The sequence below is a fragment of the Hippichthys cyanospilos genome, chromosome 6 (assembly GCF_059441005.1).
Source record: "Hippichthys cyanospilos isolate Australia breed blue-spotted pipefish chromosome 6, RoL_Hcya_1.0, whole genome shotgun sequence".
NCBI classification, from domain to species: Eukaryota; Metazoa; Chordata; class Actinopteri; order Syngnathiformes; family Syngnathidae; genus Hippichthys; species Hippichthys cyanospilos.
This window is the reverse complement of record NC_142374.1, coordinates 19,540,773-19,565,755: the sequence shown is the minus strand read 5'-3', so window position 1 is coordinate 19,565,755 and position 24,983 is coordinate 19,540,773. Positions and strand designations below refer to the sequence as shown.

At 41.9% G+C, this 24,983-nt stretch overlaps 1 protein-coding gene across 2 annotated transcripts in view; it reads right to left on the bottom strand.

The window, feature by feature from the left end:
- Nucleotides 1-18,198: 18,198 nt before the first annotated feature.
- Nucleotides 18,199-24,983, bottom strand: part of LOC148422685 (filamin-C-like) — a 42,716-nt gene continuing 35,931 nt past the window's right edge. For both annotated transcript variants that reach the window (XM_088416894.1, XM_088416895.1), the window contains 7 exons: nt 24,208-24,345; nt 23,943-24,058; nt 22,183-22,315; nt 21,108-21,284; nt 20,800-21,018; nt 19,539-19,778; nt 18,199-18,860 (listed from right to left, as the gene is read on the bottom strand). In XM_088416894.1, coding sequence (XP_088273020.1) covers nt 18,673-18,860; nt 19,539-19,778; nt 20,800-21,018; nt 21,108-21,284; nt 22,183-22,315; nt 23,943-24,058; nt 24,208-24,345 — 1,211 coding nt within the window. In that variant the 3' untranslated portion in view covers nt 18,199-18,672. The remainder of the gene's footprint in view (nt 18,861-19,538; nt 19,779-20,799; nt 21,019-21,107; nt 21,285-22,182; nt 22,316-23,942; nt 24,059-24,207; nt 24,346-24,983) is intronic.

Genomic DNA, 24,983 nt, shown 5'->3' with positions numbered 1-24,983 from the left:
TTCTGTAAAATACAAATATTTCATATCGCTTCCTAAAACTTCTCCTTTATAGCTCATTTATTCTCCAACGAGCTGTTGCGCAACTTTCCATAGCCAAACTACCTTAACGTCCATCTTTGTTTTTCTTTGTCCTGGTTTATTTGAGGTCAGCTGCGTTAAGCTGCCACAGGAAGTGAATCACAAGCCGGTTCATTTTCTTTTACACTTCATGAAATTTCATCTATAACCTTATCGCTTTAACTTTGACAGCCCGAAGGAAATTGATACCAGAAAAATCCACTTAAGGACGATTTCAAAGTAATTGCACTCGGTTTCTTCCCACCAGTGAAAAGCGGCACAAACATGGCGTCGGCATCTCTCGTAAATGTCAAAAATTGAGAGGCGAGCCTTTAAGAGCTTGCGCATTGCAGTTTTATTTACTCGCCGCGCAACAATAAAGCGGGGCTGCTCGTACCGGCTTATACGAAAGGCCGCGGTGCGGCCGAGACCTTTTCCACCGCCGGCAAGTTACGGAGGAGCCGGGCGGTAGAAAAGCGCGCGCCGGCGCCGGCGAGAGGAGAAAATAGCTTTGGTGGCGGAAGGCAGGCGGCCGTCGGGCCGCGGGGAGGCTCGCGCTGAATCACTCAAATAAATTCACGCGGGTAAAACTCCGACGGGGACTGCGGCGACGCCGGCGCGTGAGCTCATCCCCCTCGCCAAAAATCGGACGGACGAGAGACAGAGCTCTGCGACGGCGGAGGCTATTTTCAGGAAGTCTTCTGAGAAGCGCAATTTGGACGCTGAGACACGCAGGACGCGGGGTTGAAAAAGTGGAAAAATTAAACAGCAGCAGGCATCCAGGCTTGGAAACTAGACTTGGAAATTGGACTCGGAAACTAGACTAAACTAGGAAAATGTTTCGACGTGACGGCTCGTGAGCGTGGCATTCTGACGTGTCACTCGGAACTTAAAACTCCAAGGGATAATCTACTTATTAATAACTAAACGTTAATATATGTTTCCTTTAACTCGTTCAATGCGTAGCAAGCATCAGACTTTTTGGTTGTACATCAAAAACTTTTTGATCAATTGATTGAAAATGGGTCCAATGCACAATAATTTGCATGGTTTAACAGTAAATTACTTAATCTTCCAGTTGATTTGCTCTCAATTTGAAAAGAAATGCGCCATATACTCTAGATGAGCAAGCATAACACTTCTTTGTGGTAAATTAAAAACTTTTAGATCTATTTTTGTGAAAATGGGTCCAATGCACAATAATGTGCATGGTTTAACAGTAAATTACTTAAATCTTCCAGTTGATTTGCTCTCAATTTGAAAATAAATGCGCCATATACTGTAGTTGAGCAAGCATAACACTTCTTTGTGGTAAATCAAAAACTTTTAGATCAATTGAGTGAAAATGGGTCAAATGCACAATAATTTAAATTGACATTAAGTTACTTAATGTTCCAATTGATTTGCTCTCAATTTGAAAAGAAATGTGCCATTTACTCAAGATGATCAAGCATAACACTTCTTTGTGGTAAATCAAAAACATTTAGATCAATTAAATGAAAATGGATCAAATGCACAATAACTTACATTGACATTAAGTTACTTAATCTTCCAATTGATTTGCTCTCAATTTGAAAAGAAATGCGCCATGTACTCTAGACAAGCAAGCATAACACTTCTTTGTGGTAAATCAAAAACCTTTAGATCAACAGAGTGAAAATGGGTCAAAGGCACAATAATTTACATTGACATTAAGTTATTTAATCTTCCAATTGATTTGCTCTCAATTTGAAAAGAAATGCGCCACGTCCTCTAGATGAGCAAGCATAACACTTCTTTGTGGTGAATCAAAAACCTTTAGCTCAATTGAGCGAAATCGGGCAATTTCCCTCGTCTTAGTAGTCGGGAATCTTTGTTTGATATTTTTCAAGTAGCGATGAAGCAGAAAACGCGACTCGCCGCCGAACTTATTGTTGATGGACAAATTTACGGGATTTGACTAAGAGGATTAAAATGACAGCAGTTAATGAGACACAGCTGGGACGGGATGACAGCAAACAACAATGTCACAACCCCCCCTCAACATCCCTCCCAGTTATAAATCCATAATTTCATAAACACACATCCAAACACACGCGCAATCCGTCGACTCGTGCTCTATCACGTTCTCACTCTCTTGTCTTCCCTTTTTTTTTTTTTTTCGGCACCTTCAGGCCAGACAACAAGCTGCCATTCACCGCTGCTTATTCCGCACGCTTTCTCAACCAATTTGGACGAACCCTATTAAGTTTTTTTTTTTTTTTTTTTCAGGGGGATTTGAGGAATTCTTCCCGACAGGACGCGCCGGGAATAATAGTATAATTGTAAGCTTCTGGGTTACTCATTTAGGGAAAAGCGTTCTTCGGTCAGGGAGGATACGAGGGTTAGCAAGAGGCGCTAATGAGGCCAAGATGCCCCGGGTTCATTTCTGGGATGATTCCCGTCACGTTTCCCACAAAACTTGTGGGTTTTGCGCGACAAGTGACACATATCTACAACAAGCCGAACAGGCGTATGTTGCACTGCGACAAAGAGAAAAAAAAAAAAAAAATGACAGCCTCTTATCTGTAGCCTGACATTGATTAATCACTAATGCTTAAAGCAGTTTTTATCGACTGCTTCGGCCACTGCGAGGTAACGGAATAACCGCAGCGCATTATGTATAATTTATCGAGCAGCGGATAGCGATTTACACATCCGGCAAACAAAGAAAAATGTTAGCAATCGTGTTTTAGAGCTCCTGGTAAATTCAATAGAGGGATTACTTTTAACTTGATTTTCCCCGACTGGAGGACATAATTGACTCGGCGGCACCGTCCTCCATGTTCTCCATATCCAATATGTGCTTAATTTAGTTTGTGTCCACCATGCGGCGCAAATAGTGAATATGCTTATGGCTACAAAAGCAGACAACGCCAATGTTCTTCAGCATAGGAACCACAAATCTTTTTACGACCATCTTATGATGCCGAGAGAAACCAAATGTATTCCAGACACTTGGTTTTTTTTTTTTGTACATATGTCCATACATACTTACGTATACATACATGCGTACATATACACACACACATGCATGCATGTGCAAATTTATACATCATACATACATGCATTCATACATACATACATATGTACATACTATATACATAAATACTGTGCATGTATATCGACATACAGAGCATACTATACATACATTATACATACATGCAATACATACATACAGTACATACATACTTTGCATACATTCAGTACATACATTTTATATATATATATATATATATATATATATATATATATATATATATATATATATATATATATATATATACGTTTCCATATATATATATATACGTTTTAAAACACTTATTAAACCTTATACAGTAACTGTACTGTTATCCCTTCCCTTCTATCCCTTTGTCTGTAGTCTCACGTAGAGTCGCGGTTATATTAGCGTGAGGCTTGTAGCTGACCAAACATGAAAGACCATGGGACTTGGGTCGGGAGTAGATTACAACTCATGCCCTCATTGATCAATGATCAGGCTGGGAGCCAATCACGTGTCTTGTAGGAGTGCCCGAGAGCTGTGCTTTCTCAGGAAACTCACAAACTGTGAGGAGCAACAAGACAGCTGTGGCCACGGAAGAAAGCATTGTAAATCTGTTACCTAGATTTCTTTTGTAGTCAATTGGAATTTCAAGTGTAAACTCTGATCTTTATCATGTTTGGTCAGCGTCAAGCTTCACTCTAATTAGACTTCCGGGCGCTGCTAATATAACCACTGCTCTTCGTGACACTACAGCCAAAGGGATCGATGGGAAGGGATAACAGTACAGTTACTGTATAACGTTTAATCATTTAAGATTTAAGTAAATATGTGTACTGCAGTAATATTTGTCTTAAATGTGTAAAGTATAAATACTTTTCATATTCCTACATGCATGAAAAATACATATATACATATACCAATATACATAAATACTGTGCATGCATATATAGATACTGCACATACTATACCTCCATACATCTACGCATTACATACATACATATTTTACATACATGCATACTTGCAAGCTGTTGCACGGATGAGGGCTGTTGAAAACGGCGTCTCGCTATGGGTCTTTGATCCGACTCTAAGTATTACTGAAAGGTTGGTGCGGAACGACCCGAGGATCCGTGTGGGTTGATGTGTTAAAAGAACGTCCGTTAGATAGGAAGCGCCGAGACCATGGAGTGTTTCATGAATTAATAAAAGAATCTTAAAATCGACACGGAAACACACAAGGGCGCCAATGCAAGACTTTAACCCCGGTGAAATACGATCTGGTTTTCGGCCCTCGTCGGCTGCAAAACTCTGCAGTAATTGTAAATTACTAAGAGTTTGTGTAGAAAGAGCAGAAAGGAGAGCGTTGCAGTAATCAATGCGGCTCGAGATAACGGCGTCCATTAGCACCTCTGTGTTTTCACCAAAGAAACGGGCGGACTATAGTTAAGGTTTTTAAGGTGGTAAAATACAGTTTTCACCATGTCATTAACTTGCGGGATGAAAATGAACTCAGAGTCAAAGATAACACCCACGTTTCAAACTGTTTGATAAAGTAAAAGAAAGTTTTGCTCTCTGAGCTCCAGCACGATAATTAAAACTGTTTTTTTTTTTTTCCTGTTTGAGATGGAGAAAATTCTTTTCCCTCCAGGAGAAAAAGATTTTAAAGTTGCCTATTGGCAATATTTACAAATGAAAAGGTGATGGACCTTAAACAGACCCGTGGGGAACTCCATGATTTAATCGATGACCACTTGACTCTCATGATATTAACGTAACATTTCAAAACAGTACCTAAGAGGCCAATCATCTCAAAAAAATGTTTTCGCGAATGAAATGACAAAAAATACCGATACTTTATTATCTTTTTGAACCATAAAAATATATGCTTTTCCCCGATGTTCTTCAGGGCTGTCGAATTAAATCTTGTCAAATTAACCGACAACTATTTTAATAATCTAGTAATTATTTCATCCTAACTTGAAATGATCGAAATCTTAAAATTTCAGTTTCTGAGCAGTAAATATTCTAATTCTGTATTACTGAAATATTTTTGATTATTGTTTCTGTTTAAATGAAACAAGACATTTAATTTTTTGATGAAACAATGACAACAATGAGTTGGTGACTTTTTTTTTATCCCTAAACAATACAAAATGTATAATACTTTTTGATAAATAAACTCAGTTTGTAATGCACTTGATTGCATATGATTATTTATACGATTTATACGATTATTCAGTTAACCCATGGAATCGTTTCTGTTCAATTAAAACAAGGCATTTGATTTTTTGATGAAACGATGACAGCAATGAGTTGGTGACTTTTTTTTATCCCTAAACAATACAAAATTGATAATACTTATTGATAAATAAACTGAAAAGGTTTTTAATGCAATTGAATGCACATTACGATTTTATACGATTATTCAGTTAACCGTTGGAATTGTTTCTGTTAAATTAAAACAAGGCATTTTATTTTTTGGATGAAACAATGACAACATTGAGTTGGTGACCTTTTTTTAAGCCTAAACAATGCAAAATTTATAATACTTAGTGATAAATAAACTCAAATAGTTTGTAATTCACTTGAATGCACATTACGATTTTATTCGATTATTCAGTTAACCGATGGAATGATTCATAAAATCATTGATTGATCGAAAAAAATCGATCGTGATCGCCCTAATATTGACACTACCGTGTTTCCTCATTAATCGTTGCGTTCCCAACAATATCCGTCATAACCAAAATTGTAAACTCAAACAAATACGGTATTCACCACGGGTTGTGATAACGTATTACACTACTGTTATGTTGGCTAGCTCATATTATATGCCAACGACGTCGCATCTTAAATTTCCTCTCAATACTAGAGAAAATATTTTTCCACCGAGGCGTTTCGTTAGCTGAATTTTTTCGTAACTAGAGGCATTCGTAAGTAGAGGTACCCCCATATATATATATATATATATATATATATATATATATATATATATATATATATATATATATATATATATATATATATATATATATATATATATATATATATATATATATATACAGGGAAGTAGTAGCGAGGGCCCACTCGTACTTTTGATTTGACGTTACATAATAGGGCGATTTCTCTTCCGCAAATGGAAGCAAGAGATATTCAACACGACCAAGGCAGAAACCCCGATTAGGATAACAGCCATCTTTCATGAAATGCTTATTAAATAATATCCTGCCGCATAACAATCAAAGCCATGCCTATTCCCATCATCACATATGCCCTCCAGTTTCTCCCAATAATCCCGCCTCTCCGTCATTTTTCTCGTTATCTTCCCGGCCGCCAGTAACGACGGCTGCGATGCGGCGTATACACACACGCAAGGATGCACGATATCTAATGCATATTTCACATTGATGACACGGTACGGGACGTCCTCGCGTGAAGCCCGCAGCAAATCTCCACACACTATAGGCAGCACGCTTGATTAAATTCACAGAATGACGCGGGCCCGCATGGCGCTAATGTGGCCTCAATGTACATGCCATTGCAATATAAATGTTAATAAAGAGGCATCTTGTTTCCCCGCTCTAAATAATGTAAGCTTCACGTCATTAATGATGGCTGAGCGTGCACGGGGAGGAAGACAAAGTGTCAGCGAGGCGTGAATCAGTCGTGACGATCTGGATGTACGCGCGCGTATGTGTGAGCGCTTTGTTTTTGCTGCATGGCGGGGACCAAGTTTGACTGGTTTTTTGGTTTTTTTGGACCTCTTGCACTTGTGAGGACCATTTGAATAGACCCCACAAGCACAGAGCTCTTTTGGGCGGGGGTCAATAACTGCTTTTACAGTATAGGTTTAATTTGAAGTTTGGTTGAGGTTATGGTAAGGGTTCGAAATGGGCAATTTGTTGTTGTGGTTCAAGTTGGGGTTAAGGGCTAGGAAATGCATTATTTCAAAAGGATTTTCACACTATGGTAGCAAAAACCCCTTGTGTGTGGATAATGAATGTGTGTGTGTGTGCTCTTGGTTTTTGCTACACGGTAGGACCTCATCTTAGGTTTTTCTATCTTTGTAGGGATCTCTTGCACTCATTTTGAGGGTCCAGACTTGCTTGTAGAATACAGATTTTAATTTGTTTTTGGTTGAGGTTAAGGCAGTGCTTTTCAAAGTGTGTGTGTGAGGAGGCGGGGGAGGGGGGGGGGATTATTTATTTTATTCATGTGATGTATAATTGTGATAAAATAGGGATTGGCATCTTTTAGGTATACTTATAACATTTTTATAAATAATAATCATGTTTGTGGTCGGCGTAGCAAGTAGATGGGGGGGTTATTTTATTTTTCCTGACGGGGGGGCTTTGCAAAATATAATTGAGAAGCACTGGGTTAAGGTAAGGATTAGAGTGAGGCAATCTGATGCGATGGTTAAGGTTAGGAGCTGGAAAATGCATGCTGTAACTAGGATGTCCCCACTATGATAGAAAAGAAACCTGTGTGTGTGTGTGTCCTTGTGAACAGGGTGTTAATCAATGCACACCTCATGACGTCCTGATGCAACAATGATGCACTGCATTCAAGTGACATTCCCACTGTCAGTCTGCACTGATAACTATATCGACTAACACGGGCAAGCACTATGGTGGAAAACAAACCACTGCGAGAGGGTTTTCAAAACCTATTGTCACCCGAGAGATGAAATTTATTTTTTTTGTCTTTATCAACATATACATTGGCAGAACTATTCAAATGCGGCATTCCATTGTTGAAAATTAGCTAAATCGTGGAACTGAGTTTTTGCAAAGGTGGTGGAAAGCTTCAAGGGGTTCGGCTTAGAAGTACAGTGGATGTCTCTGGCTTACGTTTTTTTCACAATACAAAGTAGAATACTAAGTTTTTTTCGTCCCCTCCTTACGGCATTTTTTCCGCTTTACGGCATCAGCAACTGTTGATGACCTGTGGGGTTGGCTTTGTTTATGTTTTTTGCCTCCCTCTTCAGGCGTTTTTAGCTAATTGCTCTTATTTTCTTTTCGTGTCAAACTACCTGCGCTGCAACGCGTGACTAAGATGCTGATCTGCTGTTGGCCGGCGACACGGTGTCATGCTAAAGACTTGATCTCGTGTGAGTGCTTACTAGTATTTATTGCGCGTTTTAGTGCTGGTTTTGGCCGGTTTTGAAACATCAGATTTTGATGAAAAAAAAAAAACAGGCCACGTATAGCAAGTAGGGCATAACTGAGACATTTACTGCCTGTTTGCAAGAACCACGGCTACGTGTAGACAAAGCCTAAAAATGGCCGACACCCAAAACACTTCAAAACGTATCCCGCGTTCAGATCCACAGGTGTCGTGAGTTTTTGGCCGCTCCCTAAGGGAAAATCTAGCTGTGGATGTCAGCCGTCAAATTAGGAGGATAAACCGTCCGTGTTCATATTTTCCTTTGGTCAGGCCAACATGGCGGCCTTACAAATTCTCGCCACGCCGCCCAGCGCCAGCATGGCCGCGTCCAACAGCTAAAGCCCGGCCCTTGTTTTGGCCACAAATGATCGATCTGCTCAAATATTTGGGAACACTCTGCCCCCTCGGAGCTCGGGGGACACACACACACAATCACACGCGCACATATTCAGCAGGGCTCGCCGCTGTGATGAATTAGTGAAATTTCTTCCGCGTGTGCTCTGAATTCCATTATGGAAATATCAACAGACGGCCCATCTGCAGTGAGAAGCAAATGAGATGTCTTTCTGTCCAGACATTCCGAGCAGGTGGCGCCGGGATACGACCACCTGTGCCCAATCGTGACAAAATATTCCTTCTCGAGAAGCGGAAAAACGAAATAGTCCCCCGCGCCCGGGGATTCTCGAGAATTCAAAGCAGGTCCGGTGACCGAGATTCCCGGCGGGGATGAAAATAAGTTATGCTCCCGTTTGAAAGCTGCCCCCGCACGCCACTGGCTTCAGCAGGGTGAGAAATCACTGGATGGCGCCCCTTCCAATTTGCCCATCAGTGGGGCAGGCTGTTGCAGCCTTTTGGAAGCGTTGGCCCGAGGGGGCCGCGTTAACCTTGTTTAAAGCTCATTGAGCGGCCACGGCGCCAAATAAACACGGGTAATTACAACCCGCTCGTCCTCGCTTAAATCTTAGCCCGAAAAACTACCTTTACGGCAGCGCTTCTCGATTATATTTTGCAAAGCCCCCCTAGGAAGTAGAAAGCCGTTTGCGACCCCCCCACTCACTGCGCTGACTATAAATAGGATTATTTTCTATAAAATGGTATAAGCGCTCCTAAAATTGTATCCATTTTAACATCGACAAATGAAAAGCGATATAAATCAACTCTAAATAACCGTTAGCTACTTTTTACAGCGTTTATACAGGTTACAGGTTAGTCTAGAACTGAAAAAAAAACTGCTTGAAGTGCATGAAATGATGCCAACACTTATTCGCCCCCCCCCTGCCATGTGAGAAGGACTGCAGCACACAATACCGCGTCTTACGTCTTCAATCTAAATAACGAAATAAAGAACTAAAGTGACTTTAATCGGTTGCCGAACCAACAAAAATATCACACTTGGTTACCATTGGCATCAATAGTCGCCAAAGATGCATTTTGTCTAAACTGGTGCAGACTAAGTTAATCATTCATTAGTATTGACTGTTATACAAGACAAAAATCCTTTTTTACTAGACTAGCCGTAAATGGGTTCATAAAGAAAATTACCGCAGCATCTTATAAAAAACATAATAGAGGAGAACGTAAAAAAGTCATCTGTTTTTATGAAATGTAATTATTGAATGGGAAAACGCATTGGATTTCAACAGGGTTTCTGCAGGTATCAGCAGTTTAATGCTTTTTATACCACGACAGGATTTTTTTATTTTCAAATTAAGAGCAAACTAATTAGAACACAAAGCAATTCTTTGCTAAATTGTGTTGCATTCTGATGTGTGTTGCTATTTGTGTGTACAGCTAGAGACACCATTGCAAGTGGAGTTCAAAATCTTGAATAAATCTGAAATGGATGGCTAGGCACTCCGTTTCAATTCTATTTTTGTTTTTTGTGTGTGTTGCACTAGTTAGGATGTGCATGGCTATAAAATTATTTCACAAGGGGTACTTTATGAACACATTGCATTGGATTGGATCGACTTGGCTAAAATGCTAAGTTTTTTAGCATTTAGCCTAAAAGTACACTTGAGGGTATTTGCAAGTCTTGCAAGTGTTTTTAACAGATAAGCCAGTCAATGGGTGTTTATGCGGCTGTGCTTTATTTCTTTATTTTTACAATGCTTTTTCCATGACCTGGACGGTTGACAATCTGCTCAGACATCAGTCACAGTCGCACACATCCGTCTCGCCGGTTCGACCCAATCCATCAGGGCCGGCGCCTCTCCTTGAAAAGTCCTGCCCCTGCATGAAAAAGGACAAACAAGCCGTGTGATTTTCGGCCTCTAATCTGCGGTCCAGCCTCAGCGTGGGCCGGCGCCGTCGCCGCACATGAAGGACGGGCGCTCGGCGGGAGGCCCGTCCATTAGCGCGCCAACCTGCCTCGGCCGCGCTGCCACGGGGCGAAAGGGGCAGAGGGATTGGCCGTAATTAGAGACGGCGACACGGGGTCTCTGGCCCCCGACGTGTAGCCGCCGACTCCGCTACGGGATCGGAGACCGGCGCGGTCGCTGGCCTCGCTTGTCATTGCCGCCGCCGCCGCCGGTTGCCAGTCAGGCAGCGAGCGGAGCGCGGCCATTTCCTTCGTGCCCATCTTCATCAGCAGGAGGCTACAAGTGTGAATGACCGCTTAAGCTTATGGGGCTGCGGCTTTTTCTGTTGCCTGTGCATGCGTGTACGATATATTTCAGGGTTGTCTCAACTTTTTGGCATGCATTTGGCATGCATCCATCTTGAAAGCACTCAAACCATATGTCATTTTCACCTGTTAGACATTTGTGACAAACTATAAACAAAGAAGGAGAAAAGGCATTTTTTCTTTCTCATGCATGAGGAGAACGGAGAAGGACCGCACAAGTGCAATGCTGCAGTGCTCTGAAACAGCCTCCCGCACCCTCTCTTTTTATTTGTTCAAGAGGTCCCGAAGTACAAAAGGAATCGCTGTCCTGAAGGATTGGGGGAGACATTTGACAACAATTCCTCTTCTTCACAACCAACTGTAACAGAAAACAGTCATCCTAATCTATCAACATACTGATCCCATAACAACATACTGATCCCATAACAAACATACTGACTGCATCAAACATACTAAGTTATTGCATGCAATTATTCTAACACCGTAGATACATAACATGGAGAAAACTCAAAACTTCAATTAACAGCTACTTGAACACACACGGTGCAGCAACACATACAAACTGAGCATTTGACAATAGTCACAATCATAACCTCTTTAGATTTGTGGTAACGATAATGCACATGAAAGTCCTAAAGTAATGGATTACTTTGAGGGGTGAGATTTAATGTCTTGACGCTTAAAAAAACGTGAAAATACGCCCTTGGCAGTGAATGAGTTAATAAAACCAAATGTTCCCACAATAACAAGCAAAGAGAATTCAAAAAATAATGAAAAAAAATGTATATATATATATATATATATATATATATATATATATATATATATATATATATATATATATATATATATATATATATATATATATATATATATATATATATATATATCAAGCAATATTCATGCATTCTTCGCACTTTGTTTTATCTTTGGTCTCAGGGCAAATACATATACTCAGAAACTGCATGTTTTATAGTATTTTGTATGTGGATTATTTAAAATTCGATGGGTGAAATGAAATATATATTCCTCTAAATTCAATTGTCCTAAGCCTCCACCAAGCCATGTATGATTTATCATTGAGAAAACCACAGAATTTCCCCAAACTTTTCCCCACAAACTTGAACTCATAGAATGTCTTTGTGAAGTGAAGAATTAAAATTCAGCAGGGCGGAATTCGACTAGGGCGTCTGCTCTGACCCCTTATAGAATGGCGAATCGATACGGAGGTGTGTCCCATGACTTTTGTCCATAAAACGCGGGTCGGACCTTCTCAAGCGTTCTCGTCTACTGTATTTGCATTCGCGTTGTTTTCTTCCCGCCGATTGGCCGCCCCCGTTTGCTTGATATTCTTTAATCGGGATTTGTGAGCGTGCGAACTCGGCGGACGGTGTGGGAGTCATTCACAACAGAGCCGTGTTATGAATATTTCATATCTGTTCTATATGAATAAAACACCGCGCGACCCTGATTCAGCCACGGGCCAACCTACCTTTCATCGGCCCCGCGTGTATGCGGGGGAGGGGGGGGGGGGGGGGGGCTCGTCCGATAAAAGATGCCCGACTGCGCCACTGGCCTGTAAATGCAAGTGCGGTCGTGTACATAAATGTAGGGGAAATCGTTTGTATTTGCTTGATTATACACTGTATCAACTATGCATGAAGCAATTACATAGAAGGCCTGGGGGTGCCGATGGAGCCCAAATGGAAGAATTCCGACAACAGTCCAACACACACACACACGCGCACAACCCCCTCCTCCAACGCGTCCATCCATTAATCCGGCCGGGCAGCCATTTGCTTGCGCAAACAATGGCCGAGCTGTTTGTTTTCCGACGCGCTCGGGCACGGGAGCTTTTCTCTCTTTGCCGTCTCCGGGAGAGGTCAGCGTCTTGTAAAACTCTCTTTAGGGATTTTCATTTGAAGCCGAAGAGAGCCGCCACGCTGACAAATAAAGGTCAGAGGCAGAGCAACGTGAGGGGAAGGGACAAATAACGGGAGCTAGAGAAGGCCGAGAAGTTTTTCGCTAAAGAGACGGGGCTAAATTGAACCGTTGGCTGGAATTAATTGGAGGAAATGGAAAAATTTAAAAAATGAGGGACTTGCAGCGAGTTGGCTGAATTTGTTTGGAAGTTGCGAAAATAAACAGCGTGATCAATACTGGGTCGCACCTGAAATTAATACATTTCCGGTTCATTTATAAAGATTTGAAAACTGACTGGATTCTCTCCGAGCCAAAATTTCAGCCGCACAATTACATCCAAAATAATAATCAGGGTAATTTTGGTCAATATTGAAATCATGATTATTCATCATGTTTGGTCAAACATATCTAGTTATTGCACTTTTTTTTAAACAATTATTCCAGGTGCTAGACTTACATATAATAATAGGTAAATGAAATAAATAAAGCAAATAATAATGGCAAAAACTTGGCACACAGGGAAACACAGCTAACTTACTTGCTGAGTGCAAATCAATGAAAAAAATGAAGCCTACTTATAACCAAGCAGATTATTTACTTTTAAGCTAATTTTCATCAATTAGCAGTCAAAATGTCATTTTCGCAGAATTTATTTATTTTTCAAAATTGGTCTCAATTGACAGATAGCACAGTGCTATACTAGGAATCAGGTGAGAAACTCAGTGCCATTTCACGCTGGTAAATAATATATTTGGGTGAAAAATAAGATGTTTTTGTCACGCAAACATGTGGGAAATATTGCCCTCTGGTGGTAGTGCTTGATTTGACTTGTCATCAAAAAAAAGTGCTTGACTTTTTAAACGTGGATCAGCTTAATTAATCGCGATTAAAACTCGATTAATTATGCAGCCCTACCACAGAGTAGCAAAATGAGTAAGGAAGAGACGTCTTTGGAAAATGTCTTTTGGAAGGTGAGAGATAAAAGAGCCAACAACTTTGAAGAAAAACAAAAGAAAAAAGCTTTTAACAGGCTGTACCTTTATTTGAAATAAGGATTTATCGCAATAGGGAGTTCAAGCGCTACTTTCTCACCAAATCAACAACATTTTGCAATATACATTTCACTTTTTTACATCCTATTGAATGTTTAATGTTTTTTAATAACATGAAGTATTTTAGAGTGCTATTTTTCTGATGAATTGCCAGCCCAGTAAAAATGTAACTATGACGTCTATATCCGTCAATGGCAGTGAATGCGTTCCCAATGTTTTGGGGGTAACGCATTTGGTATTTACAGAGCGAGTGAGTGAGACGTTAAAAGAATGAAAATTGGGGAGAGAGCAGGTGTCCGAAGGAGAATTTTACCCGTCAGACTTCAAACGCTTGAGGACACTCTTAATTCTTTCACCCTCATGCCTATTTTAGCGTAAGCGTGAAAACGCCAGCGGATGACGGAGATGTTAGCGAGCCAGGCAGGCAGCCCCCTCCCACCCGACACGGACCCCCCGTGGCGCCGCATTAATAACGCCCTCACCCTTTGCACCAACATGTGCGATTGCTCTCAAGGTTAAACTGCACGCCGCATTAGCGTGCATGGCGAGCAGTAATGACTTCAAACGTGCCGGGTATTTTTTTTTTTTTCTTCTCCTTCCACACTTGAGCCGGGCTCTGTTTTTCCGAGCCATTCTTCCATCTGGATTCTTTTAATCCCATTCTCTCTCTAATCCACCTTCCTCGCTCTTTTCCTCCCACACTGTCTTTGCCTCTCATTGCCCCCATTTGCAGCCCCCCCCCCCCCCCCCTCGCCGCACCCCCCCCCCCCCCGCTGCCTCTTAATTCACTTGGCAGAGCGTCCACGTCGACATGCTGCGATGGACAGACGCCCGGGTCTCGGTCTCTCGGACAGGCTGACGTGGGCGTGTTGCGCTCCGGACCCGACGTCATTCGGCCAGATGGTCGGAGAGCCGAGCGCTCGCCGCTGCTCATCTTGCCTCGTAATGGCCCCCCCAGCATCACGTCACGGTGAAAGCGGAGAAAATTAGCACCTAATTATAGGCTCTTCTCCTCCACGCTCGACGTGAAAAATGGGCCTGGCCGCTCGGCGCTGGTACCATTACAGTACGTCGTTACTGCACTTAACTATTCTGGCGTTCAAGAAATTCTCTGCCGAGTCTGAAAAATACCATCGCGGCACTGCCGGAGACTTTGTCTTGCGACTGTTTAAAATAGTGTTTATGGAAAAGGGTGTTTATGGGAAAATTGTGTTTATCTCCTGCGTCCGAGTTTCTCAACGTATTGTCAGCAATACCAATAAGAGAGACTGAGGGCAAAGAACACAATCGGAGTCAAAACAACTGAAATTCTGTGGCGTTTGCTTCTTTGTTAAATCATTCCGTACGTAAATATGTGAAGCGTAAAGTATATAAATATACTGTCGGTTGTTAGGAACAGATTTATTTGCTAGAAATTTAACATTTAAAGAAAAACGTTCTAAATCTTGTCACTTTTAAAAAAAAACGTATAAAAACGTTTTTGGAGGTGAATGACTAAAGAAATCTGGAGTGAAGATGACACCTGCATGTATATAAATGTAAAATAAATAAATAACAACCATTGCACCAAATATAGCTACTAAAGCACCATGTTGTTGACGCGATCATTCTCGTCGTATTTGATTGACAGTTTAGAGGGGTGTGGTCTCCTTCGGTGAACACGCCCACAGTGTTTGAGAGTGGCGATAAGCGCTTGGTTTTTCTTCATTTTGAAGCCATATTTTCATTTCTAAACCATTCAAATTACCCAGCGTTTTAACACTGCCAAATTCCCACCTCCTGTTTCAAGTTCGAAGAACTTTAGGTACATTTCTGAGCTTATTTCTACTTTTACTTTACTACATGTAAAAGTAATACTTTTCCCATTGCCATTACACAAGTATCTGTACTTCTAGAGTACAAGTAGAGCGCCTGTGTACTATTTCCAGCAGGCAGCGAACACCCAAGTGAGCATTTAGAAAGCGGCGCAGGCAAAGCTAACGACTCAACCTCGCTGCTTCTTTTTGCGCCTGTGCAGGTTGTGGTCCTCAAAGCCCCTCGAGGATGCCACAATGGAAACAAGCTCCAGTCCCATTACGCAGCCAACAGGATTAATTATGCGCACAATAGAAGGTGACTCCTCTGTTTTCTTTACGCTCGGCAGGCCGGGCTGCGTAAAGGGGATGTAGTTCATCTTCATCGGGGAACAATGAACCCTCGGATCGGCTATGTAGATAATGGAGGACGGTTTGACTATGCTGCCATCTTGTGATTGCGTTTCGACAAGTACATGCAAACGAGGGGGGATAATGCGCCGGTCGCGTTCCCGTTTGAATATGCTGGGGGACTCGCAGGAGCTTTTGAAAAGGCTCGGAATGCCGACGGAGGGCTCCCGTTATTAGGAGCTGAAAATTGCAAGGCGGAGAGCCGGCGGGGTGGGGGGGGGGGGGGGGGGGGGCGCCTCGTAAATCATTCCGCAAGTTCAAAACAACAAATGGGACTGAGCCCTAAGTCAACAGCCGTGAAATACATTTCGCGTCGGGAAAATGATCAATCAAATCTTTAATTAGGTCTGTGGGATAAGGCTCGAATGAGAACAACAAGTAAATCTTAAAGCCTAATCTTGGTCGGGTTAGGGTTCCGGATAATTCATTCGGCGGCCCGCAGGAGTCGGCAGCGCTCGTAGTTAACCGCCATTAGAGCTGAAACAAATCAATCGCGGAAGACAAACTTCAAATTCAATTTTAATCTACCAAACACTGTATTTTCCGCACCGTACCGCTCACCGTATTATGCGCGGTCCTGATAATGGATTTGATTTCCGTACGTAGGGCGCACCGCATTAAAAGGCGCATGCTCAAATATATGATCGCCAATAAATCGGTTTATGCGCGTACTGTACGTAACACGTAATTTTCACCCTTATTGCTGCTGGCGCATTTACGTTATGTATAATTGGTTTATCGCTGCCAGCGTACGTACTTTACGTAATATGTAATCGTCTCTGGTTTATCGCTGCCAACGTACGCACTGCACGTAATACGTAATCTTCTCTGGTTTACCGCTACCAGCGTACGTTAGTTATATATACGTGATGTTCTTTGCTTGGTTTATCGTTGCTAGCAAACAAATGCGCACTGCTGATTTTTACGAAAATTGAAGATTTCTGTTTTCGCCTTAGTGGTACGGAAAATACGGTAATATATGGGCATGAAGGCGTTGGAAGGCTTTTATTTTGAAGTCGTTCACAGCAGCGTGTCCTAGCGTAAGAGTTTGACGAGTCTTTCTACGACAACTGTTGCTCCCGATTCCCGATACAAACGACACAACGTTAATCCGAAATCTCACTCAATCACCAAATCGGGACACTAATAAACGACTAAATCAAGCTGACGTCGACATCCTGTTGCAAGTTTTTACTGATGGCTCCCTTATAGCTGCGTCTAGCGTGAATTAGCCGCTAGCTAGCAGCGCTTAAGTGTTCTATATAGGCTAGCATGATAAACGTAAATGATTGCGCTCACTTTGATACAAACAATTGTTACATTTACTGATTACATTTTAACAAACCATGTTGACTTACATGTCATGTTTCAGCATGCAAATTTGTCTTGTAAACCAAGATTTATGGGAGATATTTGTCTGAAATCTAATATTTCTAGAATGCAGAGTAGTTTACTGCCTTTCGTCTGTGTTTATAAGTATTCAATTCAAATTTTCTGTAGCCCCGATTGCTATTTCAATTAGTAGTCAAGTATTAGCTTCAAGTGGTAGTCTCAGTTACCTTAAAAAAGTATTGTGAACGCGCTTTTAAAAGTACAACGGGATTAATTGATTTTTAAAATAAATAAATCACAGATATTATTAGTTGCATTTCGTGTTTGCAGATGGCACAAAAAAATGATCAGAAAAGCATCAAAAACCACAAATCGATATCAAAGACAACGAAGCGGTGTCGGTTCATTATTTCACGCCATTTTCTACGAAATTCTGTTTTGATGCGTGACATACAGAATAAAATTGAATATTATGCTGCGAGAGTTTGTTTTTGAGCTTTCCTCAATATGACGATTCCCTGCGCGATGATGTTAAAAAAAAACGAGATTTTGACTTCGTGTTTTTGGCTAATTGTTTTTGTATACAAAAGCACAAAAAAATCGCAAAAAATTTCGCCAAGTGGTCCCATTCTACTGGCCCGTACACAAATAACGTCCGCGTTTCCCGTTAGGATTGGACCCTAATCCGATTTACACATTCTGACGACTTATATTTGTCATACATGTTTATTTTAACTTTGTTTATCTGTGTCAATTGGGTAGTTTTTGTGTAGTGACCTTTGAGATGACTCCTTTTGCAACAAAGAATGCATTAGGTAAATTTCTCAATGAAATCTTTATTAGGTCTGCAAAAATAGGTTAATATAACAAAAAAAGGCAGTCGTTTTCTTTTGAAATCTTACAAAACCAAGAGTGTGCCACACTTCAATACTGTCGCGATTACATTGGCTCTTCCCGATGAATATTCACATATTACATTTGCATAACAGAGCGGTGGAAAAGAAAAAGGGAAATTGCCAAACAAACATCACTAAAGCACGCTTTGTTGCCTTGACGTTCCGATGCTTATTTGTAAATGCGGCTTCTGCGATTTAACGCATTTTTGGCACACGCGCACACACACACACACACACACATCTCCGCTCACTTGAAACCGCAGTTAGCTTCAGTGCAGTCAATTGTTATCAGGCCAAAGTGGAGGCCAGCAAAACGACGGGGCGAGGGAGGGGGCGCCAGGGGTGTTTGATGCTGATAAAGAGAATCGGTGGGCTGAGCTCTGCCGCTTTGATTTTAGGGCGCAGGCACTTTGTAGGGGCTCCCGGGGACGTTATCGTCCCCCCATTTGACGATGACGGTGTAGCTGCCCTTGTCTTTGACGGTGTAGGTGACGTTGTAGAGCTTGTTGCCCATGTGCTTGACGTAGACCTCCTCGCAGGGAGCGTGAGGGCCGTGCACGCCCACCATCAGCATGTTGCTACCTGCGCACAAAAAAACGCCAAATGTGTTGACGTTCAACGATACACTGCGATGTACCGGGCATGAGATTTTAGTTGATTCTGTACTTTTCAGACTACGTTCAGGTCTTACTCCCTACATTTCAATTATGGCCACAAGTTGACACTCAGACGGAAAACTTAACAGTTAGCTGCTAAACTGGGCTCGCAACAACCAATCTTGACTTTCAAATCCGTAAATCCGTAAATATACGTCCCTGGCATTGAATGAATTAATTGATGATCGAGGATGATGTGATTGAACAGCACACCGCTATCTGAATTTAGACTCGACATTTGAAAGTTAAAAACAAATTAGCCCAAGAGTTTCAATGGCAAATGCTAATGTGACAAAAATGATGTGGAAAGGGATATAGAAGGACACGCGGTAACAAAATCCGACCCCTATGAGCAAATTTGCTAAATTTATCGGAGAATGTGGCCCAGTGAGTTTTATCATTTGCTGCCTTGCTGTTCACATTGTTCATAGCCTCCAAGTGCGATTTTGCTAACAAAGCTAGCAATAGACTTCCATCTGGAGCAGACAGCTGTTTGCTTTCAAGAAAAAAACAAATCAAACGATGCAACCCGAGCGCCTCCTGAAATGATGACTTGTTGACGAAGCGCCGGTGCAAAATCAGCCCACGTGGGCGACGGCCTCACCTGCTTTGCCGCAGTCAACTGTGAAATTGTTTTTCTGCCCCACTGTGGCCTTGGTCAGGCCCATTCCGCGGCACACCACCTTGCCGGCGTCCGACGTCAGCTTGGACGAGGCGGACGTAGTGGACGAGGAGGTGGACGAGGAGCTGAAAGCGCTGCCGCCCACTTTGGACGATTTGGTGACCGTTTCCACCAGGACGGAAGAAGTCTCGTGAAGGCTGTGTCCGCCTGATAGCCGGGCGCCTGTAATACACGCAGGGGGATCAGAAAATAAACCAAAGGTCGAGGAAAGGTCAGGGATGCTGCTAGAGGGGTGTGGTTTCCTGTTTTGTTTTGTAATCCAACTCCCAAAATGCTGAAAAGTTAATCTTACAACTTGCTAAGTAAGTCTAAGTTGGCAGTCCCTTCTGAAGGTTTCTTACTTTCCTCAAATGGGGTTTTTGACTTTTTCCTTTTTGTTTTCTGGGAGCTTTGTTCAGAGGATGCCGTTGGGTAGTTGTGATGCTATCTGTGATTTCTCTTGACCTGTGAAGCCCTTCGAGACTGTGGAGATTCAGGGCAGTACAAATAAATTTGGCATGACTTGAATCATAACTTAGTCCATTTTGGTAGAAAAGTCAGGGTTTTTTTTTTTTTTTTACTTTGAGTATTCCTTTGTTTATCTTCAACATGTGTGTTTCGTTCCTCTTCTCGATCTTCCGAAGCATTTCATTTTTACTTTTTTCTTTCTGGCTGATTGTTAGTTGAAGGTGTATTATTTGACCACTGATGCTAAAAAACTTGCCTAGTTAATGTTCCTCTTCTCGATCTTCTGAAACGTTTCGTTTTCACCTTTCACTTTCATTGTTACTTGATGGTAAATTTGACCGTCGTTGTTCAAAAAAATTGCCTAGTTGATGTTGTTTCTGGTCTAAAGATAGCACTTTTAGAAAGCATTTTTTTTTCGATTACGAGATCCTGCAGATGACATCTCACAACAACGAGATCTCGGGTAAATAATAGACAACGTGACCAGCGTAGGAAGTTGTAAAAAAAAATGTTTGGAAGTGGCCAGGTTTTGCTGAATAACAGAATAAATAGACAATGATTAATATGTTGAAAAAAACAATGCATTCGATGGACGCACGTTGATTCGAAAGTATGCAATACATGTAAAAATCGTAGAAAAATCACAGATAATGAAATGATCCCCTTGTTGTGGGGGTACCCACAACGGTGGGAAAGGTGGACCACGGTCTCTCCTCCCTGATGGACGGGTGCTTACCTATGACTTTAGCTTTGAAGGGGCTTCCGACAATGTGCTGCGGGCCGCCGTACTTGATGGTGATGAGATAGTTGCCGGGCGCCATGGGGATGTACGTGACTTTGTAGCCTTCTGGACACTCGCAGCAGTCCATCTTGACTTTGGACGGCCCGTCGATGTTCACCGACAGCGTCCCCGGCCCGGCGTTGCAAGTGTTGACCACAAACTCGGAAGGCACACCTATACGAAGGCGTCAAAGACAGCGATGCTTAAAAAAAAAATCATCCTGGTGACTGGATGACTTTATCGTATTTGGCGGCTGCATCCACCTGTGTTCCCGCCTAGCAGTCCAGGACCGTGGGCCGTGACCATGCCCGGATCTCCAATCAGTCCGGGGTCTCCTACCCGTACGTTGAAGGGGCTACCGGGGATGTGGCAGCCATTGAACTTAACGTCGATGGAGTGAACGCCGTTCTCGCGGGGAATGAAGCGAACGGCAGTCTTGTCTGGAAGAAAAGCGCGACAATATTAACCGCCGCGCGCTATTTTGTCCAATCCTTTGATCTTTACTCAAAGCAATTCACTTTAAAAGAAAGCACTGAAAAAAGACACCATGAAATGAAAACAATGCTGCGGCTGGTAAACGACAACTGAAGAGTTGCCGTTCCCACTGATCACTCTTTCTTTTTTTTTTTAACTGGTCACTCAGGCTTGCTCAAATGTGCTGTTTCAGCCAACAAAAAATGTCTCTTTTGATTTTTTTTTTTTAACTTTTATACACATATTTATATGAGTCCCTGATTGTTTAATAGAATTTCCAAAAGGATTTCAGGATACAAAATATTTGATAGCTGCAGCAGTACTAATTTATATTTTGCTGCAGTGTGATTCGTTAAAAATTAGGTACCGTATTTTCCGCACTATAAGGCGCACTATAAGCCTTATTTTTTTTTTTAAAAAGCTGATGGTGCGCCTTATAATCAGGTGCGCCTTATATATGGATCAATATTGGGATTGGTAGATGGGGAATGAACTAATAAAGTAAGCTTTACCTGTTTCTTTTGTGTGTTTACAGTTGGACAAGGTTGCTCATAGTGACATTGCGTTATTATGCTGTTTAGAGTTATTATTTGAGGTAATATTGTTATTACTTTGAGTATTACTATTTTGTGATTGAAAAATTTTTAAAACGTCATCAATTGAGGGTGCACCTTATTATCCGGTGCGCCTTACATATGGAAAAAGTTTGCAAATATGTCATTAATTGAGGGTGCGCCTTATAATCCGGTGCGTCTTATAGTGCGGAAAATACGGTAGGTGGCTCCTAAAAGACAGCTCTAATCCAGGTATTAATAACCGCGCTTTAAATTGAGCGGACGGACTGCTTCGAAGCGTGTCGCTTACCGCCATCCAACTCTGTGACATAACACTCCTCGGAGCAGCCGGACGGGGTGTGCACTTTGGCGTCCACCACACCGCGAGTGCCGTTGCGCTGCACCATAAACGAGGCTTCTTGATTTACCTTCAAATCCTTCTCCTAAAAAAAGAGAGGGAAAAACGCCATCACGTTATGTGTGTATGCGTGCGCGTGGCCCTCCAGGGACGGCGAGCATGTGATTCATCCCGGCCGGACGAGAATAGATGGAGCGGTTGGGCGCGCGAGGCAGGAAAGGTCAGAGTTGATAGCGAGGCGTTTAGTGTTTGTGGCCTGCAGGCGGACGAGCGGCCGCCGCAGACATGAGAGGTTGCCTGACATTTGAAATGCTGCTCTGATATTGCACTTCAGCGGGCCTCTCGTGGCAGAAAACGCTCTGAAGTGGCACCCTCCCCCATTTAAAAAAAAAAAAAAAAAGTGTTTAATATTGCTGGCTGTGAAAAGTGTGAAAGCAAATAAAAGGGGCAAGTGTGAAGTATGTCACATCAGTGACACTAGCTTTTTCTGCACATGTTTACTTGGACATCTGTAGTCTCTCGGTATTATGCGCTGCAGCTCTGCACACAAAAAATATTCCTTTGTGTAAAGCAGTGCTTCCTATTAAAGGGGCGGGGCCCACTGGGTGATGTTGGGCTGGTCGGTTGGTGTTCTCATATCTGTAATTGCAATAAAATCAGTTTTATTTCAGGCACTTTGATGTACTTATTTACTTATATATAAAAAGGTAATTATTTTTTTTTCATATTTAGACTAAGCTGTAACCTGTATGGACTCTGTCAAAAATAATTGACTTAAAAAGTTAAACTGTGAAACTTTTGGGGATTTCAAGATGACCGCAAAACTCTTTGGCACTCTTATGTAATGTTATCTTCGATTACATGCATTTCCAACCAGTTACAAGTGTAAACAATCGATAAATCAAATAAATACAAACCATGAGTAACCTGGCAAACGAATTTTGAGCGTTACTTCACAAAGTAGATAAAGAGCACAATAGTAACTACTCATTTTTTTCACCAGTGTATCATACACAGTGGACCCCCGGGTTACAGCGTCCCTGGCTTACGTTATTTTCATGTTGCTGTAGTGGGAGTGTGTGTATGTGTTCCTGTGTGTGTGAGTGAGTGGGTTAAGAGGTGTGCAAGCAATGTGTTTTTATATGATAACATATATACATATATACAATTATTCCATCACATACATTTCAGTAGCAAATTAACGGTTGAATGCAATATTTGTGGAATTTTACGGAAATGTCAATCTTTACTGATGCACAATCACCAGTAGATGGCATCGATGCCCTGATTTCGATATGTAAATGACCAAATGCTCTAAAATGAGGCCCATTGCTATCGAGATGACGTCTGAAATTTCTACTCAGTTTTTACGCATCCCGGGCATGTTAAAAAACGGATTTAAAGAGACGGAGCCCTCAATCGAGCAGTTACGAGTTACGTAGCGGCCACGGGATCGAGTTTTTGTTGTCCTTGTCGCCATTGACGATGTGACAGCCCATGCATAGTCCGGCGTTAGCTTAGCAAGGGACAGTTAATCCCGACCTTTATCGGCGGCCAGCCTCAACCCATCCCGCCAGCCTCTCGCTTCATCAACACGTCAAGGACAAAGACGCAGCTCCGAGCGCTCGCGCTGTTGTTCCCCAGCTTGACAACTTTTGATTATTTTCAGCAACAAATTAAAATTCTCCGTGTGGGTGCGTGGAAGTTCTCACCTGCAGGCTGGTGAACGTGAGCCTGCGGGCTTCGTCTGACAGCGTCGCGATGGGAACGATGAACGGGCTGTCAGGGATGTGCTCGTTGTTGAACTTAATTGACACCTCGTAGTCACCTGAGGGAACAGATGGCTTATTAGTTTTCAGCGCCACACAAACCGGAGAGGCAAACACTGAGAAGATGACAGACAAAACGGAGACGGGGAAGGACGCGCTCGGATGAAAATGAAAATAAGGACAATTAGGCGCCTTGTGAGTTACTTACCGGGTTCTTTCACAATGTAGGAGACGCCGCAGGAGCCGTCCTTTCTGTCCTCAAAGGAAATTTCCGCCTTGCTCGGCCCCTCCACGGCAATCGACAACCCACCGGCGCCGGCCTCTCTGGTCCAAATGCTAAATTCGGCTGGAAAGGAAAAACACTTCATCAAAAAAAGAAATACAGTGGAACTCTCCCTGTATCGCAATTTATCATTCACACCCCTGCTGTATCATAAATTTTGAAACCATAATTTAGAGGAGTTTTGAGACTAGCATGTAGTACCACCTTTTTGCCACAACATAATGGGCAGCGCTGAGCGCAGTTACCAAATCATCAACGCTAATTTCTGTTAGCCTCACTCGCTAAGGTGATTTTCGATGTTTAGTTCCCAGTCAGGTAAAACAAAGACAAAAAATAAAAATACAGATTTGCGTCTGTACTTTGGTACAAGTAATAAAAATGAGGACTTTTAAATTCATGTTTGTATTTACTGCAACATCTATCATTAGCATGAAGGTAGTCAACTTGTTAGACAAAATTATATTAAACATTTTGTTTTTTTTATTAAAAGACAAACAGCAACAGTAGTGATTCAGTGCTGATTAAGTACAAGGAAAAAGGTACAGACTATTTATTTACTATTTATGCACTACAAAAACGGGGAGTTATATTTACTTGAAAAAAAACCCAGTGGCATTTTTTACAAGAGCTCTTGAGTACAGTTAAAAATTTGTAAAATTTTTAAAGAATTTTGAAAAAGTTAACTTTTTTCTAAGTAAATA